Raw genomic sequence first — 20,359 nt, forward strand, 5'->3', positions numbered from 1 at the left:
GTCCAACAAGGTCAAGCCGGCTCAAGTAGGGGAACGGTGACAGCGACACGAGGCAGTAGTGGTCACTCGGTGGTCTAGAGGCCTTAATATACGTTTTTTTTATGTTTCACAAACTTTTATACTTCCGATGAATATTGATAATAGAGTATATTTTTTTCTCTCGAAAAAAGCCTTTTCGGGCAGAGTTTCTCAGCGGCATAAACTTACTTTGTTTCACGCACAGTGGTGGGGGAAACGCTCCATAGAGCCATAGTCCGATTTTCTCGATTCCTGACTACCGTAAGTTCTTGATGAAGTTATTCAATGAGAAAGTGATGGAAGCATGGACGGAGGCTGCAGCCGACCCAAACGTGACAAGCATACATGAGAAACTCAATAAAATGCATGCTAGCTTCCATGATTGGGATCAGAGGGTTCTCAAAAAACCAAAAAAACGGTTACGTAAAGCTCAAAGGGAGCTGGAGAGAGAGTCATGAATGGCCCTATGTCAGATGAGAATGATGAAAAGAGGAAAGAACTGACAGAACTGATTGAATATCTGTTAGAGCTGGAGGAGATCCAAGTCATGCAGCGATCTCGAGCAACTTGGCTGACGAGCGGAGACCGTAATACGGGGTTCTTCCAAGCATATGCATCAGCAAGGAGAAAGAGAAATTTTGTGAAGAGATTGAAGGATGATGGAGGTAATTGGCTTGAAGGTATGCCAGAACTGAATTCACATGTTCTGAACTACTTTACGCAACTTTTCTCGTCTGAGGTGCAGCACACAAATCCAGAAATCTTACAGAAGGTTCAACATAAGGTAACGGACCAAATGAATAGCTTCTTGATGGCACCTTATTCAGCCTAAGATGTCAGGAAGGCAATGTTCAATATTGGAGATATAATGGCCCCGGGACCTGATGGCCTTCATGCAATATTCTTTAAAAAATATTGGCATATTCTGGGAGACGAGATCACAAAGGAGGTTCTTCATGCAATTAATTCTAGGGTAATCCCAGCTGATTGGAATGAAACCACGATTGTCATGATACCAAAAACTGATGGTCCTGAACTGGTAACACAATTCCGCCCTATAAGTCTTTGCAATGTTTTATATAAGATTATCTCTAAAATGTTAGCCTTCCGGCTAAAGAGTATTTTGCCGGAGATCATTTCCCCTACGCAAAGTGCCTTTGTCGCAGGAAGAATGATCACTGACAATATCTTGATAGCATATGAGTGTGTGCACAAAATCAAGAATAAAAGGGCTGGTCAGACAGGATTATGCGCTGTAAAATTGGACATGCATAAAGCCTACGATAGGGTGGAATGGCCCTTCCTCCATGATATGATGATGGCACTGGGTTTTAATGAGCAGTGGATTGAACTTATGATGGAGTGTGTAAGCTCTGTCTCTTATAAAGTCAGATTCAATTCCCAGGAGACGGACATCTTTAGTCCAACAAGGGGTATAAGGCAAGGGGATCCCCTCTCCCCATATATTTTCCTTCTCTGTGCAGAAGGCCTTTCCAGTTTATTGCAGTATGAAGAAGAAGCTGGTGGCATAGAAGGAGTTAGAGTGTGTAGAAATGCACCGTCAGTATCACACCTACTTTTTGCTGACGATTCTCTAATTCTAATGACAGCGGATGTTTTAAATACAGCTTCCTTACAGCATGTTCTGGAAACCTACCGCCAAAGTTCGGGACAGTTGGTGAGTTTATCAAAATCTAGTGTGTTTTTTAGTCCTAATACCCCTGCAGCTTCAAGAGCTGAAATTTGCCAAGAACTGAATATTGATACGGAAGCACTCTCTGATAAATATCTTGGTTTGCCTGCTATGGTGGGAGCAGATAGGAGTGACTGTTTTAAACACTTTGTTGAAAGAATCAGAGAGAGGCTTAAAGGGTGGATGGAAAAGATCCTCTCAATTGGTGGCAAGGAAATCCTTATTAAGGCAGTGGCACAAGCCATCCCAGTTTTCTCCATGTCTGTGTTCAGTATACCTAAGGGAATTTGCAAAGAGATCACTGACTTAATTTCCCAATATTGGTGGGGAGATGATGAGGAACACAAAAGAATGCATTGGTTTTCTTGGTGGAAATTATGCTGCCCTAAAAGTGATGGAGGGATGGGCTTTAGAGACCTATACTCCTTCAATTTGGCAATGTTATCAAAACAATGTTGGAGACTGATCACTCAACCGGATTCATTGTGTGCTAGAATTCTGAAAGCAAAATACTATCCAAATTGTACCCTTCTACAAGCCACCTTAAAAAATGGTTCATCATTCACTTGGCAGAGCATCATGAAGGGCCTAGAGACTTTCAAATTGGGATATATTTGGAGAATTGGCACGGGTGAAAATGTAAACATATGGTCTGACCCATGGATCCCTGCCAGTCCGGATAGAAAGGTGATCTCTATACGAGGTAACTCCATCCTCACTTCTGTTGCGGAGCTCATCGATCCAATTTCTGGCACCTGGGATGAAGATATCCTCCGTTCAAATCTTAGTCCGGTTGATGTCAACAGGATTTTATAGCATGGCACCCTGATCGACGAGGGAGTTTTTCTGTCCGTACTGCATACAAAGTTCAATGGATTCGATCTTTTGGGCCCCATGCAACTGCCCTGGCACAGCCGGGCAGGTCGTGCTCCCTGGTAGTATGGAGTATCTTATGGAAGCTACCTATCCCACGTAAAATTCAGATCTTTTGTTGGAGAACTCTTCATGGAATCCTGCCGCTAAAGTCTATACTCACTAATAGACATATCAGTTCAGTGGGAGCATGTCCTATCTGCCATAGAGAAGCTGAGGATATTAAGCATCTAATCTTCGATTGCTTTCATGCAAGAGAACTCTGGAATCGATTGGGCATCATGGATATAGTTGAGGAGGCAATGGCGCTAGACCGGTCCGGTTCGGTCGTCCTCGAAAATCTTTTCTTAGCTGATCTGAGACCAATGCCATTAAAACCAAACCTGGACATCAAGCAAGTTTTAGCGGTGGGGAGTTGGTATCTATGGTGGATCCGTCGGCAACATACCCACAATGGTACACCTCCTCCGGTCTTTAAATGGCTCTATCGGTTCTTGCTATTACTAATAATTTCCACCAGGCTAATGAGAAGAGAAGGAGTACTCCTGAGGAGAGATGGGCCCGACCAGATATCAAATTCATTAAGTTGAATGTGGATGCAGCTTACTATATAGATGAAGGTGTGGGCGCGACGGCTGCAGTGATTAGGGATGAGAAGGGCATTTTCTTGGCGGCGCAATGCATCTTCATTCCCCATGCAGCTAGTGCAGTTTCCACCGAGGCAATGGCAATGAGAGATGGTCTGGCGTTTGCAAATTCCTTGGGCTTTCCTCGGGTTGAAGCAGAATCGGATTCTTCAACTGTGATTGAATCATGTGCGGGTCAAACGACATGGTGGGATGAAGCAGCAGCAACTTTCGCCGAGTGTGTGGATCTATCTACGTTGATCGGGAAGGTCAATTTTAAACATTGTTCACGCTCTTGTAACCAAGCAGCGCATGTGCTAGCTAAGTTTAGTTATTGTAATAAGCTTTCTTCTAGTTGGACGGACGAGCCCCCGGGCTGTCTCGTTTCCGCACTTGTGGATGATGTTATTCCCTCTTTTAATCAATAAAGCTAGCCATGATGGCCTTCCCTCAAAAAAAAAGTTCTTGATGAAAAGTATGTAATGCCCTCATATTGTAATTTTGTGATGTCTAAACTGTCATAATGTGGATTTTGTTGTGCTTAATTTTGTGATGTCTAAGCTTTTATAATGTAGATTTCTTGTGCGTAATTTTGTGATGTCTAAACTTTTATAATGTAGATTTTGTTGTGCGTAATTTTGTGATGCCTAAACATTTATAATGTAGATGTTGTTGACTTATCATAGATATGAGCAAGAAAATGATTTGCAAACTTGTATTTTTAGCATAATACACATATGCCTAAAGTTACATGCACATGCACAGCTTGTAGCTCGCGAGCTTAATGAGCGCTCGATAGTACGGCTCGTTAAGCTCGTAGCTCGCTTCTTAATGAACAGAGCCAATCATTGATTTCAGTTCGTTAAGCTTAACAAGCTTAACGAGCGAGCTAACGAGTTGCACGAGTAGCTCGCTAAGCTCGTTAGTAACAACACAACACATATTTTCATCTTACGTGGCAAACTTTCTGTAGCACCTCAGCTCATTTATTCAATCTAATCGACATAAGAGGTAACAAACGAGTGTATTTCCTTCGTAGCCACCATATTTCATCTTAAAAACCACAACTATGCACTCATCATGCATACCGTAACACATTATAATCGAGCGCTCACGAGCTTAACGAGCTTCAAACGAACCGAGCCGAGCAGGGGTTTCTGCTCGTTAATCTTAATGAGCTTAACGAGCTGAGCCTTAACAAGCACGAGCTTAACGAGTATGAGCTTAACGAGCCGAGCAACTCGTTAATCCACCCCTATGCTCACCCCTATGAATGCACATCCTACCCCTATGAGCATCTCAGGGATACCGAGCCGATATTACATCTTGAAATTGACGAAGTCATCATAGACGCCTCGTAATTGACGGGAACGTCTCCTCCCACTGAACGAACATCGCCGGAAAGCCTGAAATAAATTCAGAAAAATGCGAGTATCAATGCCAAGTCTAGGTTAAACCTTGGTGGGCTGGTTCACCACAAGGAACCTAAGCATGTACCTCCTAGCTCGCGATTTGCAAGCTTGTTGATACTAAACATTACATTTAAAATGTTGTGTCATTGACATTTAAGAAGAAGTCACATGAAAGGAGGATTGTTGGGGTATTAGGGCATCTTCAATAGCGACCCGTAAATTTTCTCCCGCATCCGTCCGCGAACATGGATGGCGGCCTCTCGCCATCCAACGCTGGCCGCATACATTTCAAACACTTATTCAACAAACCGGTTGGAATTCATGCAAACACAACCGGATTTCACAAACATGACAGATTTCATACAAACACGACGGATTTTCATTAGATTTCAAACATTTAGGAAAAAACGACCTGACCCTAAACCTATCCTATGGCGGCCGCACCCGGCGTACAAGACCTTGTCGTCCTCCATCCGCAGTCTTCATGACCACCAGCGACAAGACCGATGAAGTGAAGCTACAGTCTTCGATGAGGAAGAGTAGAACACGGAAGATGGACTGAACCAGATGAGACACAAGGCCATGACGCCTCCAATGCGCTACTCATCCTTGGAGGAGTCTGCGCCTTGTTTGTCGCCGGTGGACGTGAGGTCCACGACGGAAATGGTGGGGCCCCGCGCTGTCGTCTGCTCCTCGTCGTCTTAGGAGATCGACTCTGGCTTGATGTCTGACAGTGCCCTGGATGATGAGGGACACGGAGACCTTGGGCGGCGGCGCCATGATCCGGTGCTCCCCTTGATTTGGAGGGCGCGAAGAACCACTTCGATGCGTTGGATTTGCCCATTGTGGCGGCCGGTGCTGGAGGCGTACAAGTTTGAGAGAGAAGCGGAGAGGAGAAGCGGCAATGTGGTGATAAAGGGCTTGTGTCCTTGGGTGGCCGGCTTAAAGCTAGCGCCGCTTCATTGTAGGCAACGACTGGAATAGGCTTTGCATTCACCATGCCAATGTGAATATTGTGCCGGTCAGCTGTCCGGTCATGTCCATATGACCGTCATGAATGCAGGTAGGCGAGTGTCGGACCGCGTGTGATCCGAGTGACATGAATGTGGGTGAAGAGTTTTCGAACGACCGCCTCGGCTAGGGTTTAGGGTAGGTCCACAATGTCGGAGTCTGACATGGCGAACGTCCAGGCGTCCGCAAACATACGCTTCGTTTGGTGCCGATTTGAAGAATTTTGATGAATGTTCACTAGTGCAGAATCGGGCTATAGTCCCGGTTTGTAAGGGCCTTTAGTCCCGGTTTTGCAACCGGCACTAAAGGGTGGGGACTAAAGGCCCCCCTTTAGTCCCGGTTCAACACGAACCGGGACCAAAGGCCCACCACGTGGCACGAGCCCGCGTCGGGGGCTGGGGACCTCTAGTCCCGGTTGGTAACACCAACCGGGACCAAAGGATTTTTTTTGATTTTTTTGACAATTTAATCTCTAATCACCCTCACTGCTCAAGTGTGGAGCACTCATTATTCCAAATCGTCTAAATAACTACATCTCGAAGGATTTTATTTTTGAAGTTCTTATCATTTGCTTTTGTTTTTTTTTCAAAACTGAAAAGGCGATTGGGGCGCGGGGGGGGGGGGGGGGGGTAGAGTTTGAAAATTGCAGAACCCCTTTAGTCTGGGTCAACCTGGATTAAAGGTCTAACCTATAGTCCCGGTTTGTAACACCCCGGCCTGACGCCAGTCTGCCACCACCCAAACCGGGACTATAGGTACACCACGAACCGGGACTAATGATGCCGTAATCGAACCGGGACTAATGGTCACATTAATACCGGTCCGTAATTGAACCGGGACTAATGTGCTGAACATTAGGTCGTTTTTCTAATAGTGGTTGTTGGGTGACAAAAAATGTCCGATTCATCCGGTCTAAATATTTAGAGGGTGATTTGATAATCCCGTTGGAGTTGGCCTAAGAACGACAAGCTGCATGTGTGCGGCGGCGTGTTACTCGTGTAAAAGCGACACAATTAGTTCTAAAAAAAGAGCAAAAAACCTTGGGGCCATCAAAACATAGCTATCAGCGGCAGCTGCCTTGCGAACCATCATGTGGTTGGATGGTTAGGAGTACGGTGGTATTCCGGCCCATCAGAGTTTAAATCCCGATGCTCGCATTATTTCTGGATTTATTTCAGGATTTCCGGCGATGCGCATTCAGTGGAGGAGACGTTCCCGTCGACTACGAGGCTCATGTGGTGACTTTGACAATCTCAAAATGATATGCTGACTCAGTCTCTCGAACATAGGTCTGTAGTTCGTTATTATAAAAAAAAAGCAGCAGCCGCCTTGCATGAAAAAAATAATAATAAATGCAGCAGCCGCCTTCGGCTCCCATGGCAAGGGTACGTACAGGCTTCCGCGGCTTGTGTCGGGACTACACGGGCCGGGCGTCGTCGGGTGCGTGGACCTGGTTTGGTTTGGTTCGGCTGCCGTGTCGCGTCCGCCGTCGCCTCTTCCCTTCGCTTGCACACCACACCACGGAACACGCGCGCCCGCGCGTCGACCCACCCCACCCCACCCCACACCTACCCCTTTCCTTCTGCGGGGTGCCCACACGCCCACCGCTCCCGCGACCGTATCGTCGTCGACTGGCGCAGCCTCCGCGACGCGGCACGGGCTCCCTCGCGCGCGCACGTTTGGCAGGTGCTGCTCGCCGGTCCGGTCCGTTCCGCGGCGGCAGGCGACGATGCGTGCAGTGCAGCCAAGGAGGAGGATATTTATCTAACCAGCATGTGGATGATATATTGATATTATTTTAGTTTTATACGGGATGACATGGGCCATGGCGGGCCAAAGCTTATAGCTAACCAAACTCAACCTCCCCTTGATCCAAACTTAACCACCCCTTAACCAATGGAGTCTTTTCTTAACTAACCCTTTTTTGTGTGTGAAGGCAACCATGCATTTGGAGGCAAAAGCATATGCAGACAGCTGCATTGTCCATATATATGACGACGTGTTATGTGATCTAGCTCGCCCACTCTCTCACCCACTCTTTCCATTTAGCCGAGGAGTGGTTTGAGACTAAAAAAAATTGCGAGAAAACTTTCGGTCTATTCATCAACAGTCAAGGTAATATAAACTCATCCAAAGTGAAAAATACATACACGTCAGTAGACCACCTAACGATGATTACAAGCATTGGAGCGAGCCGAAGATGCACCGCCGTCATCGCCACTCCCTCAATGGAGCCCTCCCGCCGATAAGGGCCGGGATCCATAATGCCTCTGTGGTCCAAGGACCATAGGCGACGAGGCGGACCGGCGCCAACACCAGCGAGAGGCAGTGATAGCCTAGCCGAGCGCCTTGGTCGCAGGAGCGAAGGGGTTTAGCGTCGTTTAGAAAATAATACAATGTATTTTAAATATATCGTACTACCCTTTAAAAAATACTATCTAAATGCATATGATACAATGCATTAAGAAAATTGTAGCTAAGTTTTAAACACATATTTAATGCATTAGATATACAATACTAAAATACTACCCTTTTTACAAAAATACTATCTAAATGCATACGATAAAATGCATCAAGAAAATTAAACACATATTTAATGCATTAGGGGTACAATACTGAAGTAACAACCCCTCGCAAAAAAGAAAAGAAAACTGGAATAACACCCATTAAAATAGTCTCTATCTAAATGCATATTAATGAATATGATACAATGCATTGGGAGTGCTCTTATTTTCGCGCTTGCTACAGAAAACAAATGTGAATTTCCCAGTGTTATGTTTCTCCAACAGCCACCACATAGTTGGATACGTATACGTATATGTATATGTTATTTTATTTTATTTGTCCATGACTTCATTTTAAATATATTTTACTCCGGATAAACCCAGAAGCTGAGGTGCGACACAGAAACCATATACTTCCTCCGTCCGGGTTTATTAGCCCCTCGTATTCTATCAAAATTGAACTAGACGTATGACTAATAAAAATATGAGATATATCTATAAAATATACATCGTTGGATTTGTATTCAAAAAAGGTTTTACATGGTATAACTTGTGTGACATATAGCTCGCATTTTTTAAGTTAAATTTGTACTCAAACTTTGACCCAAAATAAAAGGGGCCAAATAAATCCGAACGGAGGAAGTAAATGCCGGGGAAACAGAATCACCGTAATCTACCACACACCAAATGCAGGCCAAAAAATATATTATCGAGTCCATACCCCATATTAAAATCCGCAAAATTAAATAAAACAAATCCCTTATACTCATATTTCAATTGGAAGATGTCAAACCTCGTTTCCAACGGTAGTAATCTTTCACATTACATATGCAGTTATGCAACCATGTTGGACCGCATGCTGACTTCCACACCGAACACGAAAACCAAGTCAAACCGAAACTGCAAGCCTCCCTCGAGGGACCACATTGCAAAAAATAACACCACGTAACATTTGCAGAAACACCCCTCTGTTGCGTGAACAAAGATCAGTTTGGTCCTCCCTCCCCTTCGCCTTTCCCCCCAGTTTATAAACCAGCCCCACCCTCTGTCTCCTTCCTCCGGTCTCCGTTCCCTCCCCCCCACGAAAATATTCCCACCTCCGTCGCCCGCCTCCTCCTCTGACAGCCATGGCCCACCTCCAGCTCGCGGCGGTCGCCGGGGGCGGCCGCGCGGGCGACGACATGGAGGACGTGGCGCTGCTGGGCTCCTACGACGAGGAGATGGGCGGGGCGGCGCCGGCGGGAGGCGGCCGCGGCGGCGCGGAGGAGGATGCGGAGGCGCACGTGCGGGTGACGGGCATGACGTGCTCCGCCTGCACCGGCGCCGTCGAGGCCGCCGTCTCCGCCCGCCGCGGCGTGCGGCGCGTCGCCGTCTCCCTGCTCCAGAACCGCGCCCGCGTCGTCTTCGACCCCGCGCTCGTCAAGGTGAGGCGCCGCGATGTGATCCCTGCGCGTTTGCCCCCGCCGAGGCGGAGGCCTGCGCCTCTACGGGCCATTTCGGAGCTCGTCTATGCATTTGGGGGCGGTAATTTTTTGCGGACAAAATCGTTGCGTCTGTGATATTGATTATTAGTAAATTTTTTGGTTAGAACAGTAAAATGGACCGCGTTTTTGGAGGCTTTCGATTACCGCAAAAGGCTCGGGGAGTTGGTGCGCTTGCTCCACGAAGCTTGCTTCGACTCCGTGCGATTTACTAGCGGATTGGGTACGGGCTTGCGATTTTTGGTTTTAGTACAAGTATAGACGTGAGAACTGAATTCGTGGGGTTGTCTGTCGGGTTGGAAATGCGCCGTCAGTTAAGTGCGGTGCTGTACACCTGGGAATCAGACTGCGGGATCGGCCGATCGCCGGCGGTTGATGATTCGAGCCCGTTTTGCTTTCGGGGTTGGTGAGCTGTAGACTTTGTTGGAGGCTCGTGGTCGCCGGTGGATGGATCGTGGATCGCCGGATTTAGTGGGGGAGCATGGCGCCGCAGTAGCTTTTTGTTGGTTGGTGAGCTGATGGGTGAGCTGCTGGCCCTGCGGCTGTTGAATCATATTTTCCGGTGAAAAGTCTAAAAGCGGTGGGGTGCTGAGCTGATGGTTGACATTGCACGGCTCAACTCAACCAACGTGATGTGGAGATTGGTTTCGAAACACTGAACTGTGTGGCAAACTTTTACTAGTACCATTTTGCCATGTGCTTGCTGGAAAATGGCAATGGGATGGTGAATTTGTACTCACTGTACTGATGTTGCCTGGGCTGTATGGAACTTTGAGCTTGTTTTGCAACACCTTTAAAAGCCGCGACCACAGCTTATTAATCATACTTGTGTTTTGATTTTTTGCCCCCCACCATGAGCAGTGAGCCGCCCCTTTTGACCATTTTGCTTTCTGGCTAGAATTTTGCTGCTTAGCTTTAGATTATGAATATCATTAGCTTCGAATGATTCCTCAGAAAAGTGTGAGCAGTCTTTCCCTATCAGCGGCCGATAAAAAACAAGCTCAAGCAATCATACGAGCTGTTTGATCCCTCTTTTCCACTCTTCCCTAGAATGGTTCAACTTCAGTTCGAATGTACTAATCCTTGTGTGCCAAGTTCTGCTCCACTTTAGATGACTGATTCCATAGTGAAACATATTGGCTCTAGACCTTTTGGCATGTTTGGGTCTCTTTGTTAACTGCAATTTTATTTTGGGACTTCTCTGTGCAGGTCGAGGATATAATAGAAGCTATAGAAGATGCTGGATTTGACGCTGAGATTCTCCCAGATTCTGCAGTCCCTCAACCTAAGTCACAGAAGACATTGTCAGCACAATTTAGGATAGGAGGAATGACATGTGCCAATTGTGTAAACTCGGTTGAGGGTATCTTGAAAAAACAACCTGGTATAAAAGGAGCAGTCGTTGCCTTGGCAACCTCATTAGGAGAAGTTGAGTATGATCCGTCTACCATTAGCAAGGATGAAATTGTTCAAGCTATTGAGGATGCTGGTTTTGAAGCTGCATTCTTACAGAGTAGCGAGCAAGATAAGATATTGCTAGGTCTGACTGGCATCCACACAGAGAGGGATGCAGATATACTACATGATATCCTTAAGAAAATGAATGGTTTGCGAGAGTTTGCTGTAAATACTACCCTCTCAGAAGTTGAGATTGTATTTGATCCAGAAGCTGTTGGTCTGCGATCAATTGTGGATACTATTGAAATGGGAAGCAATGGGAGATTCAAAGCGCACGTGCAGAATCCTTACAGTCGAGGGGCTTCGAATGACGCACACGAGGCCTCCAAAATGCTCCATCTTCTCTGCTCTAGCTTATTCCTAAGTGTAAGTTTTGATCTTTGCTTCTCTCTTGCTCACCCTAGACAGTTTTGCTCAAAGGTTCAAGTATAATACATGTGCTGTGATTATAGTGCTGTCGGCATAGTTGATAGTTGTATTTGGCAAGACAACTTACAGTACAATAGGGAATGTATGATGTGTTGGCAACAGGTAGCATATAAATGACACTCACATATTATTGTCATCGTGTGGCATCTAACTAACGAAAGAAATATTTTAGATTTTAGAATACTTTTTCACTGTTCTTTTTTGCGTACATGTGAAACCCAACAAGATAAGATGACATAAGAGAGCAATATTGTTCAATTTCAATGTTTGAGCAAGTAATAAACGAGAACACAGACATCTTACATGGTATTCACATCAAATCTGGCAATTGACTAAACAGTAGAGGTATTGTAGAAAACAAATAAAATGCAGGGTCGTCTACTTTTTTAAAATAATTTACCACGAGTAGATGTAGGGATATTTGGTATTTTTGCCTAGTAATATATTTCGTTTGCTTCCTACTGTTCAGAATACGCCGAACTTTTGCTATGCTACTACTTGCTTACTGACTCAATTCAATTGCCTCTTTGCAACAGATTCCTGTATTTTTCATACGTATGATCTGCCCGAGTATACCTTTCATCAGTACATTGCTTCTCAGGCACTGTGGACCATTTCATATGGGGGATTTGGTGAACTGGATATTGGTTAGCATTGTACAGTTCGTTATTGGCAAGAGATTCTATATTGCAGCTTACAGAGCCTTAAGACATGGTTCTACAAATATGGATGTGTTAGTTGTTCTTGGCACCACTGCATCATATGTATATTCCGTTTGTGCACTACTATATGGAGCATTCACTGGATTTCAACCTCCCATATATTTTGAGACAAGCGCAATGATAATCACGTTTGTGTTATTTGGGAAGTATCTTGAGGTTCTTGCAAAGGGGAAGACATCAGATGCTATTAAGAAGCTTGTAGAACTTGTCCCTGCTACTGCTATTTTGCTTCTGAAAGATAAAGGTAAGTGGTACACACACATAACTGTTGTACTCAAATGCAGATTGTCTAAAACTGCAAGCAAACTGACATTACCATTTCAAATTCAGAAGGAAAATATGTTGGGGAGAGGGAGATTGATGCTCTGTTAGTCCAACCTGGTGATGTCTTGAAAGTTCTTCCTGGTTCGAAAGTTCCTTCTGATGGTGTTGTTGTTTGGGGAACAAGCCATATCAATGAAAGTATGATAACTGGTGAATCTGCACCGATGCCTAAAGAAGTATCAAGTGTAGTAATTGGAGGGACAATCAACTTACAGGGCATCCTTCATATACAAGCAACGAAAGTAGGATCCGGAACAGTTTTGAGTCAGATAATATCTCTGGTTGAAACTGCTCAAATGTCCAAAGCCCCTATTCAGAAATTCGCCGATTATGTGAGTTTTTTTTTGTATGTGATATCCCATATTCGCTTTGTCACTATGTATCAAATATCTCTGTCAACCATGCACCTTTGCTAATATTATTTTAGATCCCAAAGCATTGTCTGCGATAATGTGCTGTTTGCCACATTTGAAATGATGCATATGGACATTGTTTTTATGCCATTTTTTGTATTTCAATGCCTCTTACAGGACAGCACTTTACTCTTTTATGTTGTCTGAAGTACATGTTCATTTCACACGTTGCCTTCTGGTCCTCTTATTATTTTAAGTAACCATTTTTTTGTGGTAATTTTGGAGGACAAGCTTACTTCTGAAATAGCTATGTGTTCACCAAAAGCATTGCAACATATTGTAGATGCATATTTTGGTTGGTGCTGACATTCCGCTGTTGCTATTTCAGGTGGCTAGCATTTTTGTCCCTATTGTCATCACCTTGTCCATTCTAACGTTCTCCGTGTGGTGAGTTCAATAAACATTGTGCAAAATTCATAGTAATGCTTCGTTCAAGTTTCTCACGTGTGGATTCTCTACATTTATAGGTTCTTATGTGGATCGTTTGGAGCATATCCACATTCATGGTTTGACGGAACTAGCAATTGCTTTGTTTTCTCCCTCATGTTCTCCATATCTGTTGTGGTGATTGCTTGTCCTTGCGCCCTTGGTCTGGCAACACCAACTGCTGTAATGGTGGCAACTGGAATCGGGGCTAACCACGGAGTACTTGTAAAAGGTGGAGATGCATTGGAGAGGGCTCAAAATGTAAACTACGTGATCTTTGATAAAACAGGGACACTAACACAAGGGAAGGCTGTTGTAACAACTGCAAAGGTTTTCTCTGGAATGGACCTTGGAGATTTCCTCACACTAGTAGCATCTGCAGAGGTGAGGCAATCAATCTTGATCACAAATTACTCTTATGGTTCATATCATGGTGTTTTGAGAAAAAAGACACGTTTTGATGTTTTTATTTGTCATATCACTATGTGGTTCATACCAGTGTGTGGTAAAAACATGTTATGGTTTGCTCCTTGCTCAGGATCTTAGCTAGCCTGTGAGTGCAATATTTATGATTTTGTTTTGTACACAGGCAAGCAGTGAGCATCCTCTTGCAAAGGCTGTATTGGAATATGCATTTCATTTCCATTTCTTTGGCAAGCTCCCTTCCTCCAAGGATGGCATTGAGCAAAGAAAAGAGCAGATATTGTCCCAATGGTTGCTTGAAGCTGAAGATTTCTCTGCTGTGCCTGGCAAAGGAGTTCAATGTTTGATCAACGATAAGAAAGTTTTGGTGAGTCGTAAGCTGCCATTGTCCTTCACCCCTTCTGTAAAATACCTCAAAGCAGTGTGTAACTGCAGAGCATCAATCTCACATATGTATTTATAAATGTTTCCAAGTAAATTGTTGATTATCTGTAATAAAAATGTTACTGCAGATTGGAAACCGTGCCTTGATGAATGAAAACGGGGTGACCGTTCCCCCTGAAGCTGAAAGTTTCTTGGTAGACCTGGAACTGAATGCAAAAACCGGCATTCTGGTGGCATATGACAGCAGTTTCGTGGGGTTGATGGGGATAGCCGATCCCCTGAAAAGAGAGGCTGCTGTAGTCGTGGAAGGACTGAAGAAGATGGGCATTCATCCAGTGATGCTCACAGGTGACAACTGGAGGACTGCACAAGCTGTCGCGAAAGAGGTTTGTATTTGTTTGCTTCTGAATTCTCATCCATTTGTTGATTCTTACCACCTCAGGTGCATAACTGTTTTCATTGGGTTATTGTTGTTTGTCAGGTTGGCATTGAGGACGTGAGAGCAGAGGTCATGCCCGCGGGGAAAGCCGACGTGGTCCGGTCGCTCCAGAAGGATGGGAGCATAGTGGCCATGGTCGGGGACGGCATCAATGACTCGCCGGCCCTCGCGGCGGCGGACGTCGGGATGGCCATCGGGGGTGGCACGGACATCGCCATCGAGGCCGCGGACTACGTGCTGGTGAGGAACAACCTGGAGGACGTGATCACGGCCATCGACCTCTCGAGGAAGACCTTCAACCGGATCCGCTGGAACTACTTCTTCGCCATGGCGTACAACGTGGTGGCCATACCGGTGGCGGCCGGCGCGCTGTTCCCGCTGACGGGGCTCCAGATGCCGCCGTGGCTGGCGGGCGCCTGCATGGCCTTCTCGTCCGTCAGCGTGGTGTGCTCCTCGCTGCTGCTGCGGAGATACAGAAAACCCAGGCTCACCACCCTGCTGCAGATAACTGTAGAGTAGAGCGATGGATAGCTTTTGTGAATACCGTAACTGTAAGTCCCCCTTCACCATTTTTACAGAAATGAAATGAAAAGAAAAGGAAATGGCTTCCTGTGTACTCTGCTCATGGCCGCGGGGAATTCCTGCTTTCAACTTCAGCGGTTCTCCTGATTCGGTGCAGCATAGATTTTGCAATCCCCAAAGGTTTAAATATGCAAAAGAAAAAAAAGTATTTGTAATCTTCGCCTGAATCTCCAAAGATTTGGAAGTCCCGCTCACAGATTTGGGAAATTCCCAGCTTGGCAAGTTCTCACATGGTATGATTGTGTGACTCGGGCAAAGTTTAGCCTATTTAGACTCGCACGGACGGCCCGTTGGATCAGGCACGGCAAAGTTCCAGACTCCATGGGCAGGTTTACGTTTGTTCGTGGCCCTAGTCCAGGCTCGCCGGCGCCACCGGCGCCGCCTTCTTCCGGCATGTCCAATCCGGCGGCTCGCTCTCCCACGCGGGAGGAAGGTCGCCGCGGTCCGACGACTCGTGCCAGGTACGCGGGGCATCACCACCATCGATCATCGCAAGAACCTTGCCCTGCCTTCTTCGCTGATCCATTGTGTCCGTACAGGTCTTCATCGTCTACGGAAAGCGCCATGGTCCTGGAGAGGCTCACCGACGACCTCCTCGCCGAGATCCTTTCACGGGTCCCCGCAAGTTCAGACAACGGCTGCAATCTCGTCTCCAAGCGTTGGCGCAGCCTCATCGACCGCCCCGACCACCGCAAGAGGCTTCCCCAGCCCCTGGCAGGCTTCTTCTACAACAGCACCAGCAAGCATAGTTTAAAAACCCGGACCGGTGAGGCTGCCGGTTCAGATTTTCACCTGTCCGACCGCCGGTTTTTTCGGTTCAATGTCATGATGAATGTTACGTGGCTCTACATGTTTGGTTAACATTTACCGCATGAGCGAACGAGTGCAATGATTAGCTAGTAAAAAGCCATGATGAATGCTATGTAGCTTAAACATATATCTCCAGACGATGTGTGTGATCATTTCTTGTTTACAGCTAGATGTGCTTTCTGATGGTAAAACACTTCAAATGAATAGTGTCACTTCCTTCTATGCTAATTACTCACCGCATGTTGTAAATATAGTTATGTTGTTAACACGAAGGAAGTATCCTGAACATTCTTTATTTAGTTTCGAGTAATAAACTAATAAAACCTTAATCAAGACTATTAAACTAGCCTAAAAATAACTTCAAAAACCTTACCTTGTTTTGTTCCCCTCTGTTTGTCCACTACCCTCGGCTAGTACTGGGAGTACATCCTCTTTGTAAGTGGGTTTTGTTCGGGTAGGCAGGTCAAAGGAGTTTGAAATAAGCGATGATGTGCAATAGTTGAAAGGTACTTATAATCAAGCAGTTGGTTAACAAGCTCCACTTCTCCAATGCAACTTCACATCTTTTCTTCTGATCTACTCCTATAAAACTAATACACCTTATATTTTTAATGGAGAAAGTACTAAAATACCAAAGTGGTTGTTGTGTAAATGATCTGGAGTTAGAATGTATGATAGCTAGCCACGTTGTCAAACACAAGGGGGAGTAATTAGTCTCATGGCCTTTGCTGATGTACCGAGTCAGGATTGTGATGCTTTTAATATGTGTCATCCAGAATCTTTAATTCAGTTTTTTTCAAACTTATCCAAGGTCATGTAAAAATAACTATTCATGTTTATCAAAACTTTAAGTCCATTGAACATTAATAAACTTATAAACGATAAACGACATGGGTCAATTTTCTCCCGAACTCTTTTGTCTCCTTAACCCTAGCGAGACACTTATCCTCCACCGGCAGGTCGCCGCTCCCTTCCTCCTGCACCGGCCTATCGGTGTGGGAGTGTATCCCCCTTTGGGGATTTTAAGTAGGCCTTTGATGTTCGTCCTTTCGGGTTTCGGCCCTTCCGGCAGTGGCGCGGCGGCATACAATAAAGTCGTCTCTGGGTTGCACATCGTTGATGGTAGCTGCGGTGTCAGCTTGATGAATGATTCTTCCTCAAGCCTTCCCATTTTGATAATGGTGTCTATGGTAGTGTCGTACCGTCCATTCTAGTGGTTGGAGGGTTACTCGGCGTGGTGGCGGTGGTTGGTGCAGTTGTTGGAAATATGCCCTAGAGGCAATAATAAAATGGTTATTATTGTATTTCCTTGTTCATGATAATTGTCTGTTGTTCATGCTATAATTGTATTAACTGGAAACCGTAATACATGTGTGAATACATAGACCACAACATGTCCCTAGTAAGCCTCTAGTTGACTAGCTCGTTGATCAATAGATGGTTATGGTTTCCAGACCATGGACATTGGATGTCATTGATAATGGGATCACATCATTAGGAGAATGATGTGATGGACAAGACCCAATCCTAAGCATAACACAAGATCGTGTAGTTCGTTTGCTAAGAGCTTTTCTAATGTCAAGTATCATTTCCTTAGACCATGAGATTGTGCAACTCCCGGATACCGTAGGAATGCTTTGGGTGTACCAAACGTCACAACGTAACTGGGTGGCTATAAAGGTGCATTACAGGTATCTCCGAAAGTGTCTATTGGGTTGGCATGAATCGAGACTGGGATTTGTCACTCCGTATGACGGAGAGGTATCTCTGGGCCCACTCGGTAATGCATCATCATAATGAGCTCAATGTGACAAAGGAGTTAGCCACGGGATCATGTGTTACAGAACGAGTAAAGAGACTTGCCGGTAACGAGATTGAACGAGGTATTGGGATACCGACGATCGAATCTCGGGCAAGTAACATACCGATAGACAAAGGGAATTGTATACGGGATTGATTGAATCCCCGACATCGTGGTTCATCCGATGAGATCATCATGGAACATGTGGGAGCCAATATGGGTATCCAGATCCCGCTATTGGTTATTGGCCGGAGAGGTGTCTCGGTCATGTCTGCATGGTTCCCGAACCCGTAGGGTCTACACACTTAAGGTTCGGTGACGCTAGAGTTGTTATGGGAAATAGTATGTGGTTACCGAAGGTTGTTCGTAGTCCCAGATGAGATCCCGGACATGACGAGGAGCTTCGGAATGGTCCGGAGGTGAAGATCGGTATATTGGACGAAGGGTATTGGAGTCCGGAATTGTTCCGGGGGTACCAGGCTATGGCCAGCATGTCCGAAAGGGGTTTCGGAGGCCCCAGCAAGCGTTGGGGGGCCTTATGGGCCAAGGGGAAGGGGCAAACCAGCCTACTAAGGGGCTGTGCGCCCCTCCCGGCTTGGGGGGAAAGTTTCCTAGGGGGTGGGGCCACCCAAACCCATCTAGGGTTTCCCCTGGCCGCCGCCTCCTCCTCTAGATCCATCTAGAGGGGCCGGCCCCTCTCCCCTTCCCCCTATATATAGTGAGGGGGTGGGAGGGCAGCCGCACCCCTTGCCTGGCGCAGCCCTCTCCTCCTCCTCCTCCTCCTCCTCCGTAGTGCTTAGCGAAGCTCTGCCGGAGAACCACGAGCTCCATTGCCACCATGCCGTCGTGCTGCTGGAGTTCTCCCTCAACTTCTCCTCTCCCCTTGCTGGATCAAGAAGGAGGAGACGTCCCCGGGCTGTACGTGTGTTGAACGCGGAGGTGCCGTCTGTTCGGCGCTAGATCGGATCTTCCGCGATTTGAATCGCCGCGAGTATGACTCCATCAACCGCGTTCTTGTAACGCTTCCGCTTAGCGATCTTCAAGGGTATGAAGATGCACTCCCTCTCTCTCGTTGCTAGCATCTCCTAGATTGATCTTGGTGACACGTAGGAAAATTTTGAATTATTGCTACGTTACCCAACAGTGGCATCATGAGCTAGGTCTATGCGTAGATTCTATGCACGAGTAGAACACAAAGTAGTTGTGGGCGATGATTTGTTCAATTTGCTTGCCGTTACTAGTCTTATCTTGATTTGGTGGCATTGTGGGATGAAGCGGCCTGGACCGACCTTACACGTACTCTTACGTGAGACAGGTTCCACCAACTGACATGCACTTGATGCATAAGGCGGCTAGCGGGTGTCTGTCTCTCCCACTTTAGTCGGATCGGATTCGATGAAGAGGGTCCTTATGAAGGGTAAATAGCAATTGGCATATCACCGTTGTGGTTTTGCGTAGGTAAGAAACGTTCTTGCTAGAAACCCATAGCAGCCACGTAAAACATGCAACAACAATTAGAGGACGTCTAACTTGTTTTTGCAGGGTATGCTATGTGATGTGATATGGCCAAAAGGATGTGATGAATTATATATATGTGATGTATGAGATTGATCATGTTCTTGTAATAGGAATCACGACTTGCATGTCGATGAGTATGACAACTGGCAGGAGCCATAGGAGTTGTCTTAATTTATTGTATGACCTGCGTGTCAATGAAAAACGCCATGTAATTACTTTACTTTATTGCTAACCGTTAGCCATAGTAGTAGAAGTAATAGTTGGCGAGACAACTTCATGAAGACACGATGATGGAGATCATGATGATGGAGATCATGGTGTCATGCCGGTGACGAAGGTGATCATGCCGCGCCTCGAAGATGGAGATCAAAAGGCGCAAGATGATATTGGCCATATCATGTCACTTTATGATTTGCAATGATCAGCTAGTAAAAAGCCATGATGAATGCTATGTAGCTTAAACATATATCTCCAGACGATGTGTGTGATCATTTCTTGTTTACAACTAGATGTGCTTTCTCATGGTAAAACACTTCAAATGAATAGTGTCACTTCCTTCTATGCTAATTACTCACCGCATGTTGTAAATATAGTTATGTTGTTAACATGAAGGAAGTATCCTGAACATTCTTTATTTAGTTTCGAGTAATAAAATAATAAAACCTTAATCAAAACTATTAAACTAGCCTAAAAATAACTTTAAAAACCTTCCCTTGTTTTGTTCCCCTCTGTTTGTCCACTACCCTCGGCTAGTACTGGGAGTACATCCTCTTTTGTAGCGACCAGACCTCAGATGGTCAAGTCTCTGTGCATCAGTGTCATCCCTGGATCAGTAATGCTGACACGCACAGTACTCGAAGGATTTATAACAGAGTAGCAATCACACACTTATTACATCGAATGTCTCCAAAAGAGAACTTATTACAATAAATAGGGCTTAAGGCCATCTAATAACGATAACAGCGGAAGGCTTGGAAGATAAGCGAGTCCATCAACTCCAACGGCATCACTG

At 45.6% G+C, this 20,359-nt stretch overlaps 2 protein-coding genes across 2 annotated transcripts; both read left to right on the top strand.

Moving 5' to 3' along the window:
• Positions 1-9,206: 9,206 nt before the first annotated feature.
• LOC123165202 (cation-transporting ATPase HMA5) lies at positions 9,207-15,252 on the top strand. Its single transcript, XM_044582832.1, has 9 exons — positions 9,207-9,561; positions 10,828-11,442; positions 12,042-12,471; positions 12,558-12,883; positions 13,293-13,351; positions 13,432-13,774; positions 13,980-14,180; positions 14,326-14,583; positions 14,679-15,252. The coding sequence occupies exons 1-9, from the start codon at positions 9,265-9,267 to the stop codon at positions 15,153-15,155; spliced, it is 3,006 nt and encodes a 1,001-aa protein (XP_044438767.1). The 5' UTR covers positions 9,207-9,264; the 3' UTR covers positions 15,156-15,252.
• Positions 15,253-15,402: 150 nt separating this feature from the next.
• Positions 15,403-16,208, top strand: LOC123165203 (F-box protein At5g07610-like). The gene is made up of 2 exons (XM_044582833.1): positions 15,403-15,679; positions 15,758-16,208. The coding sequence occupies exons 1-2, from the start codon at positions 15,540-15,542 to the stop codon at positions 16,077-16,079; spliced, it is 462 nt and encodes a 153-aa protein (XP_044438768.1). The 5' UTR covers positions 15,403-15,539; the 3' UTR covers positions 16,080-16,208.
• Positions 16,209-20,359: the final 4,151 nt, after the last annotated feature.

Source organism: Triticum aestivum, chromosome 7D (genome assembly GCF_018294505.1).
Source record: "Triticum aestivum cultivar Chinese Spring chromosome 7D, IWGSC CS RefSeq v2.1, whole genome shotgun sequence".
NCBI classification, from domain to species: Eukaryota; Viridiplantae; Streptophyta; class Magnoliopsida; order Poales; family Poaceae; genus Triticum; species Triticum aestivum.